The sequence below is a fragment of the Taudactylus pleione genome, unplaced genomic scaffold (assembly GCF_031769625.1).
Source record: "Taudactylus pleione unplaced genomic scaffold, aTauple2 ptg000311l, whole genome shotgun sequence".
Classification (NCBI taxonomy): domain Eukaryota; kingdom Metazoa; phylum Chordata; class Amphibia; order Anura; family Myobatrachidae; genus Taudactylus; species Taudactylus pleione.
The window spans coordinates 125,448-140,992 of NW_028284712.1; the positions used below are offsets into that span (position 1 = coordinate 125,448).

The 15,545-nt window shown below is 51.3% G+C and overlaps 1 protein-coding gene across 2 annotated transcripts in view; it reads left to right on the plus strand.

Moving 5' to 3' along the window:
- KIF24 (kinesin family member 24) overlaps positions 1–15,545 on the plus strand; it is a 62,789-nt gene that overhangs the window by 21,409 nt on the left and 25,835 nt on the right. For both annotated transcript variants that reach the window (XM_088442395.1, XM_088442396.1), the window contains exons 4-6: positions 115–212; positions 2,516–2,731; positions 4,865–4,952. In XM_088442395.1, coding sequence (XP_088298521.1) covers positions 115–212; positions 2,516–2,731; positions 4,865–4,952 — 402 coding nt within the window. The remainder of the gene's footprint in view (positions 1–114; positions 213–2,515; positions 2,732–4,864; positions 4,953–15,545) is intronic.

Here is a 15,545-nt window from a genome sequence, read left to right on the forward strand (position 1 = left end):
TTATTAGAACAGAGGCTCTGTAACCACCATCTTCTATTCAAGTTTTAATTGTACAGTTTGAGGGTTATTTATTTAAGTTTTTACATTTAATTGTCACTGGGTTTATTTTTTCAGCACGTGTTTTACTTTGATGACGTGTTTAGCGAGACGTTAACCAACCAGGATGTGTACATGAAGACCTCCTACCCGCTCATCCAGCATGTTTTTAACGGGTAGGGAACGTTCCTTCATTTCATGTTGTCACTTATGCATTTTCTCTTAATAACCATTCTGTGTGCATTGTGCGACACTGTGTGATTCTGCTAGGGCAGGGGTATTCAAAATGTGTGTCCCCAGCTGCTGTGGAACTACACATCCCAGCATACCCTGCTACAGTTTTGCTTTTAGAGCGTGCTAAAATTGTGGCAAGGCATGCTGGCATCTGTAGTTACACAGCCGCTTCAGGGCCGCCTGTTGAATATCCCTATGCTTTAGGGGTCTCTGGCCCTGATTCAGAGCCGGACGCTCTGACAGAGCGCTCGCTCTGAATCAGGGCCGTCCTTCTTCATTTTTAGAGCGGCCTCCTGGCCGCTCGTATAGCTGTGGGTGACCACCCACAGCTATAGCGAGCGGCTGGGAAGATGGTCGCGATGTTCAAGACCATCGCGACCATCAGGCTTGCGACAAGACCCTTGTGGTAGGGTCTCGTTGCCGCAAGCCCTGGAGTTCTTTCGGCTCTATCAGAGCCAAAAGCACTCCCACAGACATCACTAGTGATGTCAGTGGGGCCGGCCCCAGACGGTAGGCGTTCCCATGGGAACGCCTCTGTCTGGGCAGCCACGCCCCCGGCACGCCCACCAAAGGGGGCGTGCTGTCACTCAACATCGACAGCACGCCCCCTTTGTAGCGAGACCTGGAGCGACGGCTTGCCCGTTACTATCCGGGTCTCGCGCATGCGCACGATGGAGCTGCCTCCGTCGTGCGCATGCGCACTGGGTCAACATTGACCCGCTTGCGATCGCTCGGTCTGAATCAGGCCCTCTGTGCTTTATCATGTACGTCAGTCCTCTTTTCTCTAGTGTTCCGAAACTCTGATTTATTTAATGGAAAGAGATGTAGACAATGTGAGAGGATGTGCTAGCCCTGGGGTAGGCGGCCTGTGGAACTACTCCTAGCATTCCCTGCCACTGGTTTGCTGTTAGAGCATGCCAAAACTATGACAGGGAATGCTGGGATTTGTAGTTCTATAACAACTGAAGGGCCGCATGTTGCCTACTTCTATGCTAGCCATTTATTGGAAAAAAATTATATATACATTTTGTTACTATGTGGTGATAAAATTCACTTACATAGCGCAGCTATTACCAAGTCAACACTTTACCGTAGAACCGATCATCATCATCATCATCATCCACCTTGATCACTAGACCTCGCTCCCCCATGCGTCTTTTGTTTGTGTGTGTTATTTTTTTTTTTTTAAGAAGCAGGTATATGGGGACGGACGCGAGCCCATACACTGTCAGATCTGGAAGACCGCATTAGTCATTACATGCCGGCTATTCCACCCGACATGTTACGTTCCACTAAAGAGATTGCTATTCTTCAAATGACCACAATGGAGGATACATCGAACAATTATTGTCTATTCAAGTGATTTTTATTCTTGGCCACTTAAGCAACAATGTTTATAGTTATTATTTTATTCTTTAATAAATGGTTAGCTCATCCTCTGAGGAACCTTCATTCCAGGGTTCTCTTTACTACGAGCCTTAAGCGGGGTACACACTTGGTCGACCGGCAGTAGTGACAATATTCAGGGACGCCCTGGTTATCGCATGATTGCCGGTACACACTGCAGCGATTACTGAAGGAAGGAAACATCCCCCGTTCCGTCCTTCATTAATATGCACGGCGCCGAATGCGATATAGTCAGGTTTCATGTGCAGCACATCAAACCTGACGACTTCGCATGCGACCGTGGGAGTGCGCATATTGTGCATACACACTGCACGATTTGTTGTTCCGATTTGGCAAATCAGCCAAAACAGAACGACTTTGCTCCGGTGTGTGGCCAACTTTAGAGCAGTCCGGAGAGAATTCTAAGTAGGGATACTTTCATTTTACAGCATCCCCCAGTATTTCATATTAATCAGACAGGTACAATGTCGAGTCAATTTGCCCAAGACCATGGGAGACACTTGCCTATATTGCTAACCAGGTTCACAGATTTACACCAAATTGAACCACAAGTCGCAGACATGTGACTCCACCGCCGACCAATACACCGTACGTTAGATGTCTGAGAGCAAGTTACAGGTTTTCCTGATTCCTGTTGTTCCTGCTCAAAAAAGTACCGATCTGACCAGTTTAGCCACCAACATGGGGGTAAATTACACCCATCCTATAGGGAATCCGGAAAGAGAACTGTATACCAATGTGTGTGATATTCATTGTTAATGTACGGCGTATGAGAACAACTTTAAGACCTGTCTGGTAGAGTATCGGCAACCCTACAGCTGTTGTGTTCTTATTTCAGTGGAAATGCTGCGTGCTTTGCATACGGCCAGACGGGAGCAGGTAAAACGTACACCATGATCGGCACCCAGAAAAACCCCGGACTCTACGCCCTGGCCGCTAGGGACATCTTCCAGCAACTAGAGTCCTCCCAGCCCAGAAAAGACCAGACTGTCTGGATCAGCTTTTTTGAAATTTACTGCGGACAACTGTATGACCTGTTAGATGGAAGGAAAAGGTGCGTCCTACACATAGATGTGGCTCCTATTCTGTGATCTCCCCGTATGTGCGTCCTACACATAGATGTGGCTCCTATTCTGTGATCTCCCCGTATGTGCGTCCTACACATAGATGTGGCTCCTATTCTGTGATCTCCCCGTATGTGCGTCCTATGCATAGATGTGGCTCCTATTCTGTGATCTCCCCGTATGTGTGTCCTACATATAGATGTGGCTCCTATTCTGTGATCTCCCCGTATGTGTGTCCTACATATAGATGTGGCTCCTATTCTGTGATCTCCCCGTATGTGTGTCCTACATATAGATGTGGCTCCTATTCTGTGATCTCCCCGTATGTGTGTCCTACACATAGATGTGGCTCCTATTCTGTGATCTCCCCGTATGTGTGTCCTACACATAGATGTGGGTCCTATTCTGTGATCTCCCCGTATGTGTGTCCTACACATAGATGTGGGTCCTATTCTGTGATCTCCCCGTATGTGTGTCCTACACATAGATGTGGCTCCTATTCTCTGATCTCTCCGTATGTGCGTCCTATGCATAGATGTGGCTCCTATTCTGTGATCTCCCCGTATGTGTGTCCTACATATAGATGTGGCTCCTATTCTGTGATCTCCCCGTATGTGTGTCCTACATATAGATGTGGCTCCTATTCTGTGATCTCCCCGTATGTGTGTCCTACATATAGATGTGGCTCCTATTCTGTGATCTCCCCGTATGTGTGTCCTACACATAGATGTGGCTCCTATTCTGTGATCTCCCCGTATGTGTGTCCTACACATAGATGTGGGTCCTATTCTGTGATCTCCCCGTATGTGTGTCCTACACATAGATGTGGGTCCTATTCTGTGATCTCCCCGTATGTGTGTCCTACACATAGATGTGGCTCCTATTCTCTGATCTCTCCGTATGTGCGTCCTACACATAGATGTGGCTCCTATTCTGTGATCTCCCGATATGTGTGTCCTACACATAGATGTGGCTCCTATTCTGTGAACTCCCCGTATGTGTGTCCTACACATAGATGTGGCTCCTATTCTGTGATCTCCCCGTATGTGCATCCTACACATAGATGTGGCTCCTATTCTGTGATCTCCTGGTTTCCGTGCCCCGGTGTACCCAGGCCTGTGCAAGAACATCACCCCCTTACCTTACTATAGGTGTAATGAGGTGGTTTCTGTCCATAACTCTGTGCAGGAACATTACCCCCTTACCATAGTACAGGTGTGATGAGGTGGTTTCTGTCCATAACTCTGTGCAGGAACATCACCCCCTTACCTTACTATAGGTGTAATGAGGTGGTTTCTGTCCATAACTCTGTGCAGGAACATCACCCCTTACCATAGTACAGGTGTGATGAGGTGGTTTCTGTCCATAACTCTGTGCAGGAACATCACCCCCTTACCTTAGTATAGGTGTGATGAAGTGGTTTCTGTCCATAACTCTGTGCAGGAACATCACCCCCTTACCTTAGTATAGGTGTGATGAGGTGGTTTCTGTCCATAAAACTGTGTGCAGGACCATCACCCCCTTACCTTAGTATAGGTGTGATGAGGTGGTTTCTGTCCATAACTCTGTGCAGGAACATCACCCCCTTACCTTAGTACAGGTGTGATGAGGTGGTTTCTGTCCATAACTCTGTGCAGGAACATCACCCCCTTACCTTAGTATAGGTGTGATGAAGTGGTTTCTGTCCATAACTCTGTGCAGGAACATTACCCCCTTACCTTAGTATAGGTGTGATGAGGTGGTTTCTGTCCATAACTCTGTGCAGGAACATCACCCCCTTACCTTAGTATAGGTGTGATGAAGTGGTTTCTGTCCATAACTCTGTGCAGGAACATTACCCCCTTACCTTAGTATAGGTGTGATGAGGTGGTTTCTGTCCATAACTCTGTGCAGGAACATCACCCCCTTGCCTTAGTATAGGTGTGATGAGGTGGTACTGAATGCAGCAAGAGCCTGCCAGGTGGTGGTCACACCTCGCATCCCAGGAGTCCGTACCACTAGGATGGGCTTATTCCAGCAGACTGCCATTCGTTAGTGTTCTTATAGCGCCCCTGTGGTGTAAATGTGCGGTTACTGCAGATAAAGGACTAGGAATAATCCGCTCTCACCTTGTCTTTGTACAGGCTCTATGCTAGAGAAGATGGGAAGCATGTAGTTCAGGTAGTGGGACTGCGAGAAGTTCAAGTAAAAAATGTGGATTTCCTCCTGGAGGTAAGGACTCTGACCGCTATGTAAATCATGTGACCCTGCCGATCGCGCTTTTCCTGTGTCTTTAAGTGTATGACGAAGGTGTAAGGCTGGAATATTGCTCACAGCGGCTGGTTTATTTTATCCTTTCTACTTCAGGGTCCATAGGGGGTCCACAGGGTTGACCTTGGGGTATAGCTGGATCTGGATCCATGGGCACCACGCAGTTAAAGCTTTAGCTGCTCCCAGGATGCACTTGGGTCCGTCCTCCTCTATACCCCGCCCCCGGCCACAGCACCTCAGTTTGAGTTGGTGCCCGGCCGGAGTCGGTTCACCTGCGCAGGGGGGCAGCCCCCAAAAGCTTTCTATTTTTATTTAAAAAAAAAAAAAGAGAGCCTGTTAGATTTTTATTTTAAAACAGAGGCTCTAGTGTGGCAGCGACGGGCTGTCTATGCAGACGCCCACGCTGCCGCTCTCCTTCCCCGCTGGCGCCGCGACGCCAGTACTGCACTGGGGATCGCGGCGGGAGGCCAGAGTACGTACTAGCCGGACTCTGGGTCCCTCCCTGGACTGCTGCCGGAGTCGCCGGGGACAAGGTAAGCCGCGAGTCGCCGATTAGCGGCGGCTCGTGAGTATTGCCTGCAAATGCAGTCCTTTGCCCCCGGTCCTAGGGGACAGACCGGGGGCCGCTAGCGGTGGCGGCGGGCTCCCCCTCTGAGGAGGAATAACCCGTGGGACCACTAGACCACCAGGGATATATGGCAAGCGGGATGCCGGCAAGCCCTGGGGTTAATATGCTAGCCAGGGGAGGAAGCCTTCCCTATCAGCGGCTCCTCCCCTCAGCTCAGCGCGCCTTTCAGCACGGAGTCTGGCGTCGCTGAGCTGCAGATACTCGGCCACTCCTTCTCTGAGGTCTCCAGCGGCCATTTTCTCACAGTGGCAGCGCAGATCTTCAGGGAGCACGCGGACCGGTCCCCCTGTGTACCTCTCCCCTGATTAAGGACAGCGTACACAGCACTATAGCCCTCCCAGACACTGAATCTGGGCAGGTTGATTGTAGTGTAAAGGTGCAGTGAGTATATCTTCTGCATGGTATGTGACTTTTGCTAGTGCTGCCTGTCTGTGCTTATTTTCCGCTTACTGTCAGCTTATACCTGTCCCTTTACTTCTCCTACAAGCCCTACAGGTGTGTGGGGGAGGGGCGTTTCTACTGACCTCACTTATATAGATCACGTATTTGTGAGGTCCGTCACATACAGTTGTGTGCTACACAGTGCCGTATTGTGGGCTGTTGTTTAGCACACCGGTGAGTGCGTTTTCTTCTGCCCTGTTGCCAGATATATTTTTTGACTATATAATATATTCTGTCATGTCAGACGAGGAGGTTGAGCGCTCAGTGGCTCCGGTGTTGGCCTCCTGCGGACGCTGTTCTGCAGGAGTAGATAGGGAGGATTTGTCACAGGATGGCCTGTGTAGTCGATGCCAGGTGGCTCCTGGCCCATCCAGACCTTCTCTGGCGCAGGAACCACCGTGGGCGATGTTTTCTCAAGTGCTGGTGTCTATTGCGGACCGTCTGTCGGTCCCGACTGCTCTCCCTACTTGGGTGTTGTCCCAGCCGACCATCCCCCATTCCCCGGGTGTCCCGCAGTTATTGCGGAGTCCTCCTGGGTCTCAATCAGTAGGTCCCTATGCGGGGTTGCCTATGTATATACAGGCTTCCCCTGTGTCGCAGCAGCCTGTGGTACCTTTTCAGGGCCCTATGGCGACTCCTCCACCATGGGTGAATGTGCTCTCCAACTCCGTGCAAAATTTGGCGGCCGCTTCCTCGGCTTTTCAGTGAATGTTGCAGACTGACATGCCTTCTAGGATTTCAAAACGCCCACTCATGACACGGGCTGCTCAGGTATCGGACTCAGAGGGTTCCTCAGATGATGGGGAGGTCCCTGATGACACTGACTCGGACGCCTCGGTCCAGGAAATGGATACCAAGTCGTCCATTAATGTGCGAGCACTAGTTAGGGCGGTGCGAGCTATTCTTCTTATAGAGGATGAGGCACCGGTTCCTAAGTCGAAGTTTCCTAGTTTCAAAAAAACTAAGGTGGCTTCTGCGGTGTTTCCCCTGTCGGATCAGTTGACGGATCATATGGCGGTAGCTTGGCAGCGCCCAGTAAGAGATTCCTTCCTCAGAAGCGGTTGGCTTCTAATTACCCCTTCCCTGAGGCACATTGTAAAAAATGGGAAACTCCACCGGCGGTGGATTCCCATGTCACCCGTTTAACTCGGGGCGCCACCTTACCATTACCGTCGATATCTTCGCTGAAGGATCCCACAGACAGGAAAGTTGAGACTTGCTTAAAGTCTATTTATTCCCTCTCCGGGGCGGTGGCCCGACCGTCCATGGCCATCTCCTGGGTGGCCAAGGCCATTGACGGGTGGGCCAATGCATTGGAAGATACCTTCCCGGACGACGCTCCGGATGTCCAGCGGGCGTTGTTGGGACAAATGAGGGACGCTGCTTCTTACATTGGAGAAGCTTCTTTAGATGCTAGTCTGCTGACCTCGCGGGTATCGGCTGCAGCGGTGTCTGCCCGCCGATCCTTATGGTTGCGGTCCTGGAGAGCGGACTCTGATTCAAAGAAAGGTCTGGAGGCCTTACCTTTCAATGGGGAATTACTATTTGGTCCGGACTTGGACAAAATAGTGGACACCCTGGCTAAATCCAAGTCGGCCTTCCTCCCTTCGGCGGCACTGCCTGCTAAGGTTCGGAGTTCAGCTTTTCGTTCCTTTCGGGTTCAGGGTAAGGCGAAAGGTCAGTCCTTCCCGAGACAGTCTGCGAGTAAGATGGCCTCTAAACCCAAGAAGCAAGCCTGGAGTGCTCGGCGCCCTTCTTCCAAGCAGGAAGATAAACCTGCGGCCTGATGGGACGGGCCTCCCTCTGGGGGACCTCAGAGTGGGAGGCCGACTTCTTCTATCTGCCCAGTGCTGGCACAATACCACCACGGATGCCTGGGTTCGAGAAGTGGTCTCCCAGGGGTACGCCCTGTCTTTTTGGCACATACCACCCCACCAGTTTTTCTGCACAAGTCCTTCTCAGGACAAGACCAAGGCGTTACAGGTTCAGGAGGCTATAGAGTCCTTGCTGAAAGCAGGGGTCATTGTTCCCGTTCCTCTATCACAACGAGGGACGGGGTATTATTCGTCTCTGTTTCTGGTGCAGAAACCCAATGGTTCTCATCGCCCTATCCTCAACTTGAAGTCTCTGAACAAATTCCTCAGAGTTCCCAAGTTCAGGATGGAAACGTTACGTTCCATCATTCTGGCGATGGAACCGGGGGATTACATGGTGTCCCTGGACATCCAGGACGCCTACCTCCATGTTCCGATAGCATCTTCACACCAGCGGTATCTGAGGTTCGCTATCCTTCAACACCATTACCAGTTCCGGGCGCTACCCTTTGGTCTCTCCACGGCACCGAGGGTGTTCACGAAGATTATGGCGGTCATGGCCGCACATCTTCGGAACCAGAATGTACGGCTGCTGCCGTATCTGGACGACCTCCTGTTGCTGGCGAGCTCCCCGGAGGTACTGCTTCAACATCTCCACCTGACGATCGCTTGCCTGCAAGCACACGGGTGGTTGATAAATTGGAAAAAGTCCTCCCTGATTCCATCACAGCGGATGGTTCATTTGGGAGCCCTGCTGGATTCGCGTCAGCAAAGGATCTTCCTGACTCCGGAGAAGGTCGCCTCCCTATAGCTGCGGATACGCAGTTGCCTGAGCCGTTGCCGCCTGTCGGTCCATTCGGCTATGAGAGTTCTGGGGTCCATGGTGTCGACATTCGACATGGTGGAATTTGCCCAGTTCCATTCCCGGCCCCTGCAGGGGCTGATTCTATCAGATTGGAACGGGTTACCTCACCGGATCCGCTCTCAGGTGCTGGTGTTGTCTCCGGACGTTCGGCAATCTTTGGATTGGTGGCTTCAGACAGCTCATCTGGTCGAGGGGCGCCCATTTTGGATCCCGGACTGGGTCCTGCTCACGACGGATGCCAGTCTCCGGGGTTGGGGGGCAGTGACCGGCTCTTTGTCGCTTCAGGGTCGTTGGTCAGCGGAAGAAGCACTTCTCCCCATCAACATCCTGGAACTGCGGGCAGTATACAGGGCCCTGCAGTCGTCCGGCCCCGCTCTTCACGGAAGGGCGGTACAGGTGCAGTCCGACAACGCCACCACGGTGGCGTATATCAACCACCAAGGCGGAACTCGCAGTCAGGCAGCGATGTCGGAGGTGTCTCGTATCCTGACTTGGGCGGAGGGTCACATTCCAGCGATCTCGGCGGTCTTCATCCCCGGAGTCCTCAATTGGGAGGCGGACTTCCTCAGCCGTCACGACGTGCATCCCGGGGAATGGTCGCTTCACCCAGAGGTGTTTCAGCTACTCGTGGACAGGTGGGGACTTCCGGAGCTGGACTTGATGGCCTCCCGTCACAATCACAAGTTGCCCGTTTACGGGTCAAGGACAAGAGACGCAGGCGCAAGTCTGGTGGACGCGCTGTCGGTGAAATGGACGTTTCACCTGGCGTATCTGTTTCCTCCGATATCCCTGCTTCCTCGGGTTCTGCGGAAATTCAAGTAGGACGGCGGCATGCTCGTGCTGGTAGCTCCGGCGTGGCCCAGACGTCCTTGGTACTCCGATCTCAGGAGCCTCTCCATCGACGCTCCGTACCTTCTTCCTCAGCGTCGGGACCTGTTGTCTCAGGGGCCCTGCCTTTACCCGGATCTGGGTCGGCTGTCTTTGACGGCGTGGCTCTTGAGACAGCCGTCTTGAGGTCTCGGGGCTTCTCCAGTTCGGTTATTGGTACCATGCTCAGGGCACGCAAGCCTGCTTCAGCACGGATTTATCACAGAGTGTGGCACACTTACTTTCAGTGGTGTGAGTCCAGACATTATGATCCTCAGGTGTTCCGAGTTTCTGGGATCTTGGAATTTCTTCAGTCAGGATTGGATCTCGGCTTACGCCTTGCATCTCTGAGGGTTCATGTGTCCGCCTTGTCCGTGTGGTTTCAACGGCGGATTGCAATACTACCAGACGTTCACACCTTTTTCCAAGGTGTTCTCAGGATCCAGCCTCCCTTTGTGGCTCCTGTGGCTCCTTGGGACTTGGCGGTGGTGCTACGGGTCCTGCAGGGTCCTCCGTTTGAGCCTCTTGAGGCGGTGGAGCTCAAGTGGCTGACATTTAAGACGGTTTTTCTCCTGGCAATTGCTTCGGCCAGGAGGGTGTCTGAATTGGGGGCGCTTTCCTGTCGCCCTCCTTTCCTGATTTTTCACCAGGACAGAGCGGTGCTCCGCACTCGTCCTGAGTTTTTGCCCAAAGTGGTCTCGAAGTTCCACATTAATCAGGAACTTGTTGTGCCAGCTTTTCAGTCCCCTGATCTTTCAGCTGGTGAGACTTCCTTAGATGTGGTCCGGGCGCTTAGAATTTATGTAGACCGGACGGCTTCGGTTAGGAAGTCTGATTCCTTGTTTATCCTCTTTGGTTTTCACAAGAGGGGTTGGCCTGCCAACAAACAAACGTTAGCCCGTTGGCTTCGTTCCGTTATTTGTGAGGCTTATGCACAGGAGGGCTTACCTGTGCCAGCCTCTGTTAAGGCTCATTCCACTCGTTCTGTGGGTCCCTCTTGGGCTGCTAGACGTGGCGCTTCTGCTGTTCAGCTGTGTAAGGCGGCCACTTGGTCTTCAATTCAAACGTTTTTGAGGTTCTATGCGTTTGACACCTTTGCCTCTCAGGATGCATCCTTTGGGCGCCGGGTACTCCTTTCAGCTCAGGAGCGTCCCCGCCCTTAGTTGTACTGCTTTGGGACATCCCCAAGGTCAACCCTGTGGACCCCCTATGGACCCTGAAGTAGAAAACAAGAGATATGGTAAGAACTTACCTTTGTTATCTCTGTTTCTACGAAGTTCATAGGGTCCACAGGGCGCCCGCCCTGACGCACCTGGCTTCAAATGGGCTGTGTGGCTGGTCACCGGTTTTCCATCTCCCGTTTCTGTGAGTATGGTTTCTTGTGTGTTCCAGTCTTCCTTCTCTCTGTTTAGTCTCCTCCTCCGGCCTTGGCTGCTTACCAACTGAGGTGCTGTGGCCGGGGGCGGGGTATAGAGGAGGACGGACCCAAGTGCATCCTGGGAGCAGCTAAAGCTTTAACTGCGTGGTGCCCATGGATCCAGATCTAGCTATACCCCAAGGTCAACCTGTGGACCCTATGGACTTCGTAGAAACAGAGATAACAAAGGTAAGTTCTTACCATATCTCTTGTTGTCTGTAAGCTAACCTGAAGAGCAGCACAGGGCACTGGCCGGTTTTCCTGGGATTGATGTCACATGACTGCGTTTATGCGTTCTCAGATTGGCCGGCAAGTTTGCTTCATCTTTCGGTCAGTTCTGAATTATTGGTGGTTTTGGCACAATTCCGTGTGAACCACTTGCTCCAAAACAGGATTCCATTCTGTAAGCTAAGCTACAGATGTGTCCACATACATGTGCGCCACAAGTCATGTTACACAAAGCGTGAGCGCCGTGTGACTCGGTAGCGCAGAGCATCTGTTTGTGCATATTTTTCCCTTTCAATGCGTCTTATTCACACAGTGAAGAGAACGCACAAGCAGCTTTTGCTGATTAAAATGATATGCTGCATGCCTATGTTCAACTATGAGGGTATCTGCATGCGAAACGCTACGTTACAGTGTCACAGCCGCTGATACTGTAACATAGCATTCTGCATGCAGATACAGTCACTGACACTGTAACGTAGCATTCTGCATGTAGATACAGTCACTGACACTGTAATGTAGCATTCTGCATGCAGATACAGTCGCTGACACTGTAATGTAGCATTCTGCATGCAGATACAGTCGCTGACACTGTAACGTAGCATTCTGCATGCAGATACAGCCGCTGACACTGTAACGTAGCATTCTGCATGCAGATACAGCCGCTGACACTGTAACGTAGCATTCTGCATGCAGATACAGCCGCTGACACTGTAACGTAGCATTCTGCATGCAGATACAGCCGCTGACACTGTAACGTAGCATTCAGCATGCAGGTACAGCCGCTGACACTGTAACGTAGCATTCAGCATGTAGGTACAGCCGCTGACACTGCAACGTAGCATTCCGTATGGAGATACAGCCGCTGACACTGTAACGTAGCATTCCGCATGCAGATACAGCCGCTGACACTGTAACGTAGCATTCCGCATGCAGATACAGCCGCTGACACTGTAACGTAGCATTCCGCATGCAGATACAGCCGCTGGCACTGTAACGTAGCATTCTGCATGTAGATACAGCCGCTGACACTGTAACGTAGCATTCAGCATGCAGGTACAGCCGCTGACACTGTAACGTAGCATTCTGCATGCAGGTACAGCCGCTGACACTGTAACGTAGCATTCAGCATGCAGGTACAGCCGCTGACACTGTAACGTAGCATTCTGCATGCAGATACAGCCGCTGACACTGTAACGTAGCATTCCGCATGCAGATACAGCCGCTGACACTGTAACGTAGCATTCCGCATGCAGATACAGCCGCTGACACTGTAACGTAGCATTCTGCATGCAGATACAGCCGCTGACACTGTAACGTAGCATTCAGCATGCAGGTACAGCCGCTGACACTGTAACGTAGCATTCTGCATGCAGATACAGCCGCTGACACTGTAACGTAGCATTCAGCATGCAGATACAGCCGCTGACACTGTAACGTAGCATTCTGCATGCAGATACAGCCGCTGACACTGTAACGTAGCATTCCGCATGCAGAAACACCCGCAGTCACGCACAGAACATAGGCATGCCGCATATCATTTTTACTCAGCAGAAGACGCAATAAAAGACGTTCTGCGCTTCCGAGTCAAGCCACGGCGTGGTGCGACTAGAAGGGCTGTTTAACGCGGTGGCTAGATGTTTGTGGACATATCTGTATAAATGAATCTGCGGAGTGGCAGTAGGGCGGGTGGGTTCCCCTGATTGCTGAGCAGGAAGTTTTACCCTGGGATTTGAAAGGGAATGTTCATTAAGCCCATACAAACTGCAGAATGTTTCACAGCAGATAACGGAGAGCTAACGGGATTCAGGACATAGAATCAATTAATATTACACCTGAAATAAAGACATGATTAGATAGTTTTACCTATATTAGCCTATCAAAATGCACTAGGCATATGCCAAGCCACATCCTTACGCCACTGTTACCCCAGCCGCAACCCTCTCGTCTTCTTGCTTTCTCCCCGCACTGCGGTGGGAGCACTTAGGACCTCATTCAGAGCCGGTCGCACAGAGCGTGCGGTTGGTCTGAATGAGGGGAGGACGTCTTGAATTTTCAAGACGTCCTCCTTGGCGGTGGTAAGGCTGTGGGTTAACACCCACAGCCTTACGACCGCCTAAGGTGATGGTCGCGATGGTCAAGACCATCGCGACCATCAGGACTTACGACGAGACCCTAGGGTGGGTAGGGTCTCCCTTGTCGTAAGCCCCGGAGAGCTTCTGGCTCTGTCTGAGCCGGAAGCTCTCCACTGACATCACTCGTGATGTCAGTGGGGCCGCCCCCAAACTGCAGGCGTTCCCATGGGAACGCCCCCGTTTGGGCTGCCACCCCCCCAGCCCGCCTTCCAAATGGGGCGAGCTGTCAATCAACATCGACAGCTCGCCCCCTTTGGATCGAGACCCGCTACGACCGGCGCTGTCGGTCGTAGCGGGTCTCACGCATGCGCACGACGGCGCCGTCGCCGTCGTGTGCATGCTCTGTGGGGGGCCATCGACCCGGTCCGAGCGCATCGGCGCTAACGACTGGGTCTGAATGACCCCCTTAGTGTGGTGGGAAGGAAGGTACGAGACACTGCTCAGAATGGGCATGGTCTCTGAGTGTTTCATTCTCCATTTATTATATAGATGAGCAAAACTGCCAGTATACACATACATGAAAAGATGCAATGCAGATGTACAGCACCTAGTGTACCGGAAACGCAGTCATTGTGTAGCGCTGCTAAAGAATCGTAAGTGTGCTCAGTCATACGCCATGCTACATCACTGTGCCATGCTACATCACTGTGCCATGCTACATCATTTAACCCCTTGTGGCTGATTCTTGATCATTTTATGATCAAACAATATGGCTGCTCCCAGTCTTTTAATATATGGAGCTTGCGCTGTCAGTTCCCTGGAGTTATTCAGTTACAGACTCTCGGACAGTCCCGATGCCGCCGTTAATGCTCATTAGATAAGAATTAACGGTAGCCAGCAGGTTGTTTGTGGGTCTGTAACTGAATGACTCCAGGCACTTTCAATGGTGAACAGACTCGCGGACAGTCCTGATGCTGCCGTTAATGCTCATTAGATAAGTATTAACGGTAGCCAGCAGGTTGTTTGCGGGTCTATAATCGAATAGCTCCAGGCACTTTACATGGGAAACAGACCGTGCGGCTCTACCTGCTGCTCGTAGCATGTACCCCATAGAGAGAAGAGAAGCCTCTTACAGAAAATATAGAGAAATACAATCACTACTGACAAACTCAGTATATTAAACATATGCAGGGAGACCGATGTGACAGGACGCTGGAAATATCCCCGACTTATCGGCCAGTTATGTGATCCTTTACTGCGGGTTTCTCGGTGTATTATATGCAGCATTTATACAGATTAATATTTAAAGATTCACTTTTAAGTTGTGTATCTGACCTTAGCGCTGTTTGTGTTCTATGCTGAGGAATATAATATGAGGGTGGTTCAACAAGTAAGGTAATAAGACCTTTCGCATGTCTATATCATTCTAATTTCCCGCCAGGCTGGCGCAGGTTAGACCACTGCTTCCCCCTCACAGCCATTAGACTGCGCCCCATACCAGTCATACTGTCCCAGCATCAGGTGTAAGATGGCGAGGCTGGGTGAGACATGGTCACACATTGAGGTGCGTAGTGTGATCAGATTTCTACCTCATCAGCAGCTGAAATTAATCGCCTACTTGTTGAGGTGTACAGTGGTCATGTCATGGAAACGGGTTTGGGTTTGGTGCATGGCCTTTGATAACGACAGGACAGACGTCCATGATGGGACGCGATCCGGCCGGCCAAGCGCGTCCACCACAGATGGCAATTTGTGCCGCATTGAAGGTCTGATTCAGGAGGACAGATGATATGACATTGCTGAGGAACTGAACCTCTCAGTGGGTCCTGTGCACAACATCGCACATTAGCAAGTGGGGTACAGGGAAATGTGATCACGCTGGGTACCGAAGCTACTTGCAGATGGGATGGTGTCTCAGGCACATGATGCGGTACCATAGGGAGGGAGGGCAGTTCCTGCAGCGTATTGCTACAGGTGATGAAACGTGGATGCATCATGTGACACTGACAATGAAGCCACCATCCATGACATGGAAACACGCATCGTCCCCACCTTCAAATAAATTCAAAACCACTCCAGCAGCAAAGGCGACTGTGTTTTTGGGACCACAAGGGCGTGCTTCTTGTTTATTTCCTCACCCGAGGGAGATACTGTCCTCTAGTCCCAAAGGGCGCTGTCTTGGAGTTATCCTGAACTCCTCACTCTCCTTCAAACAACATATC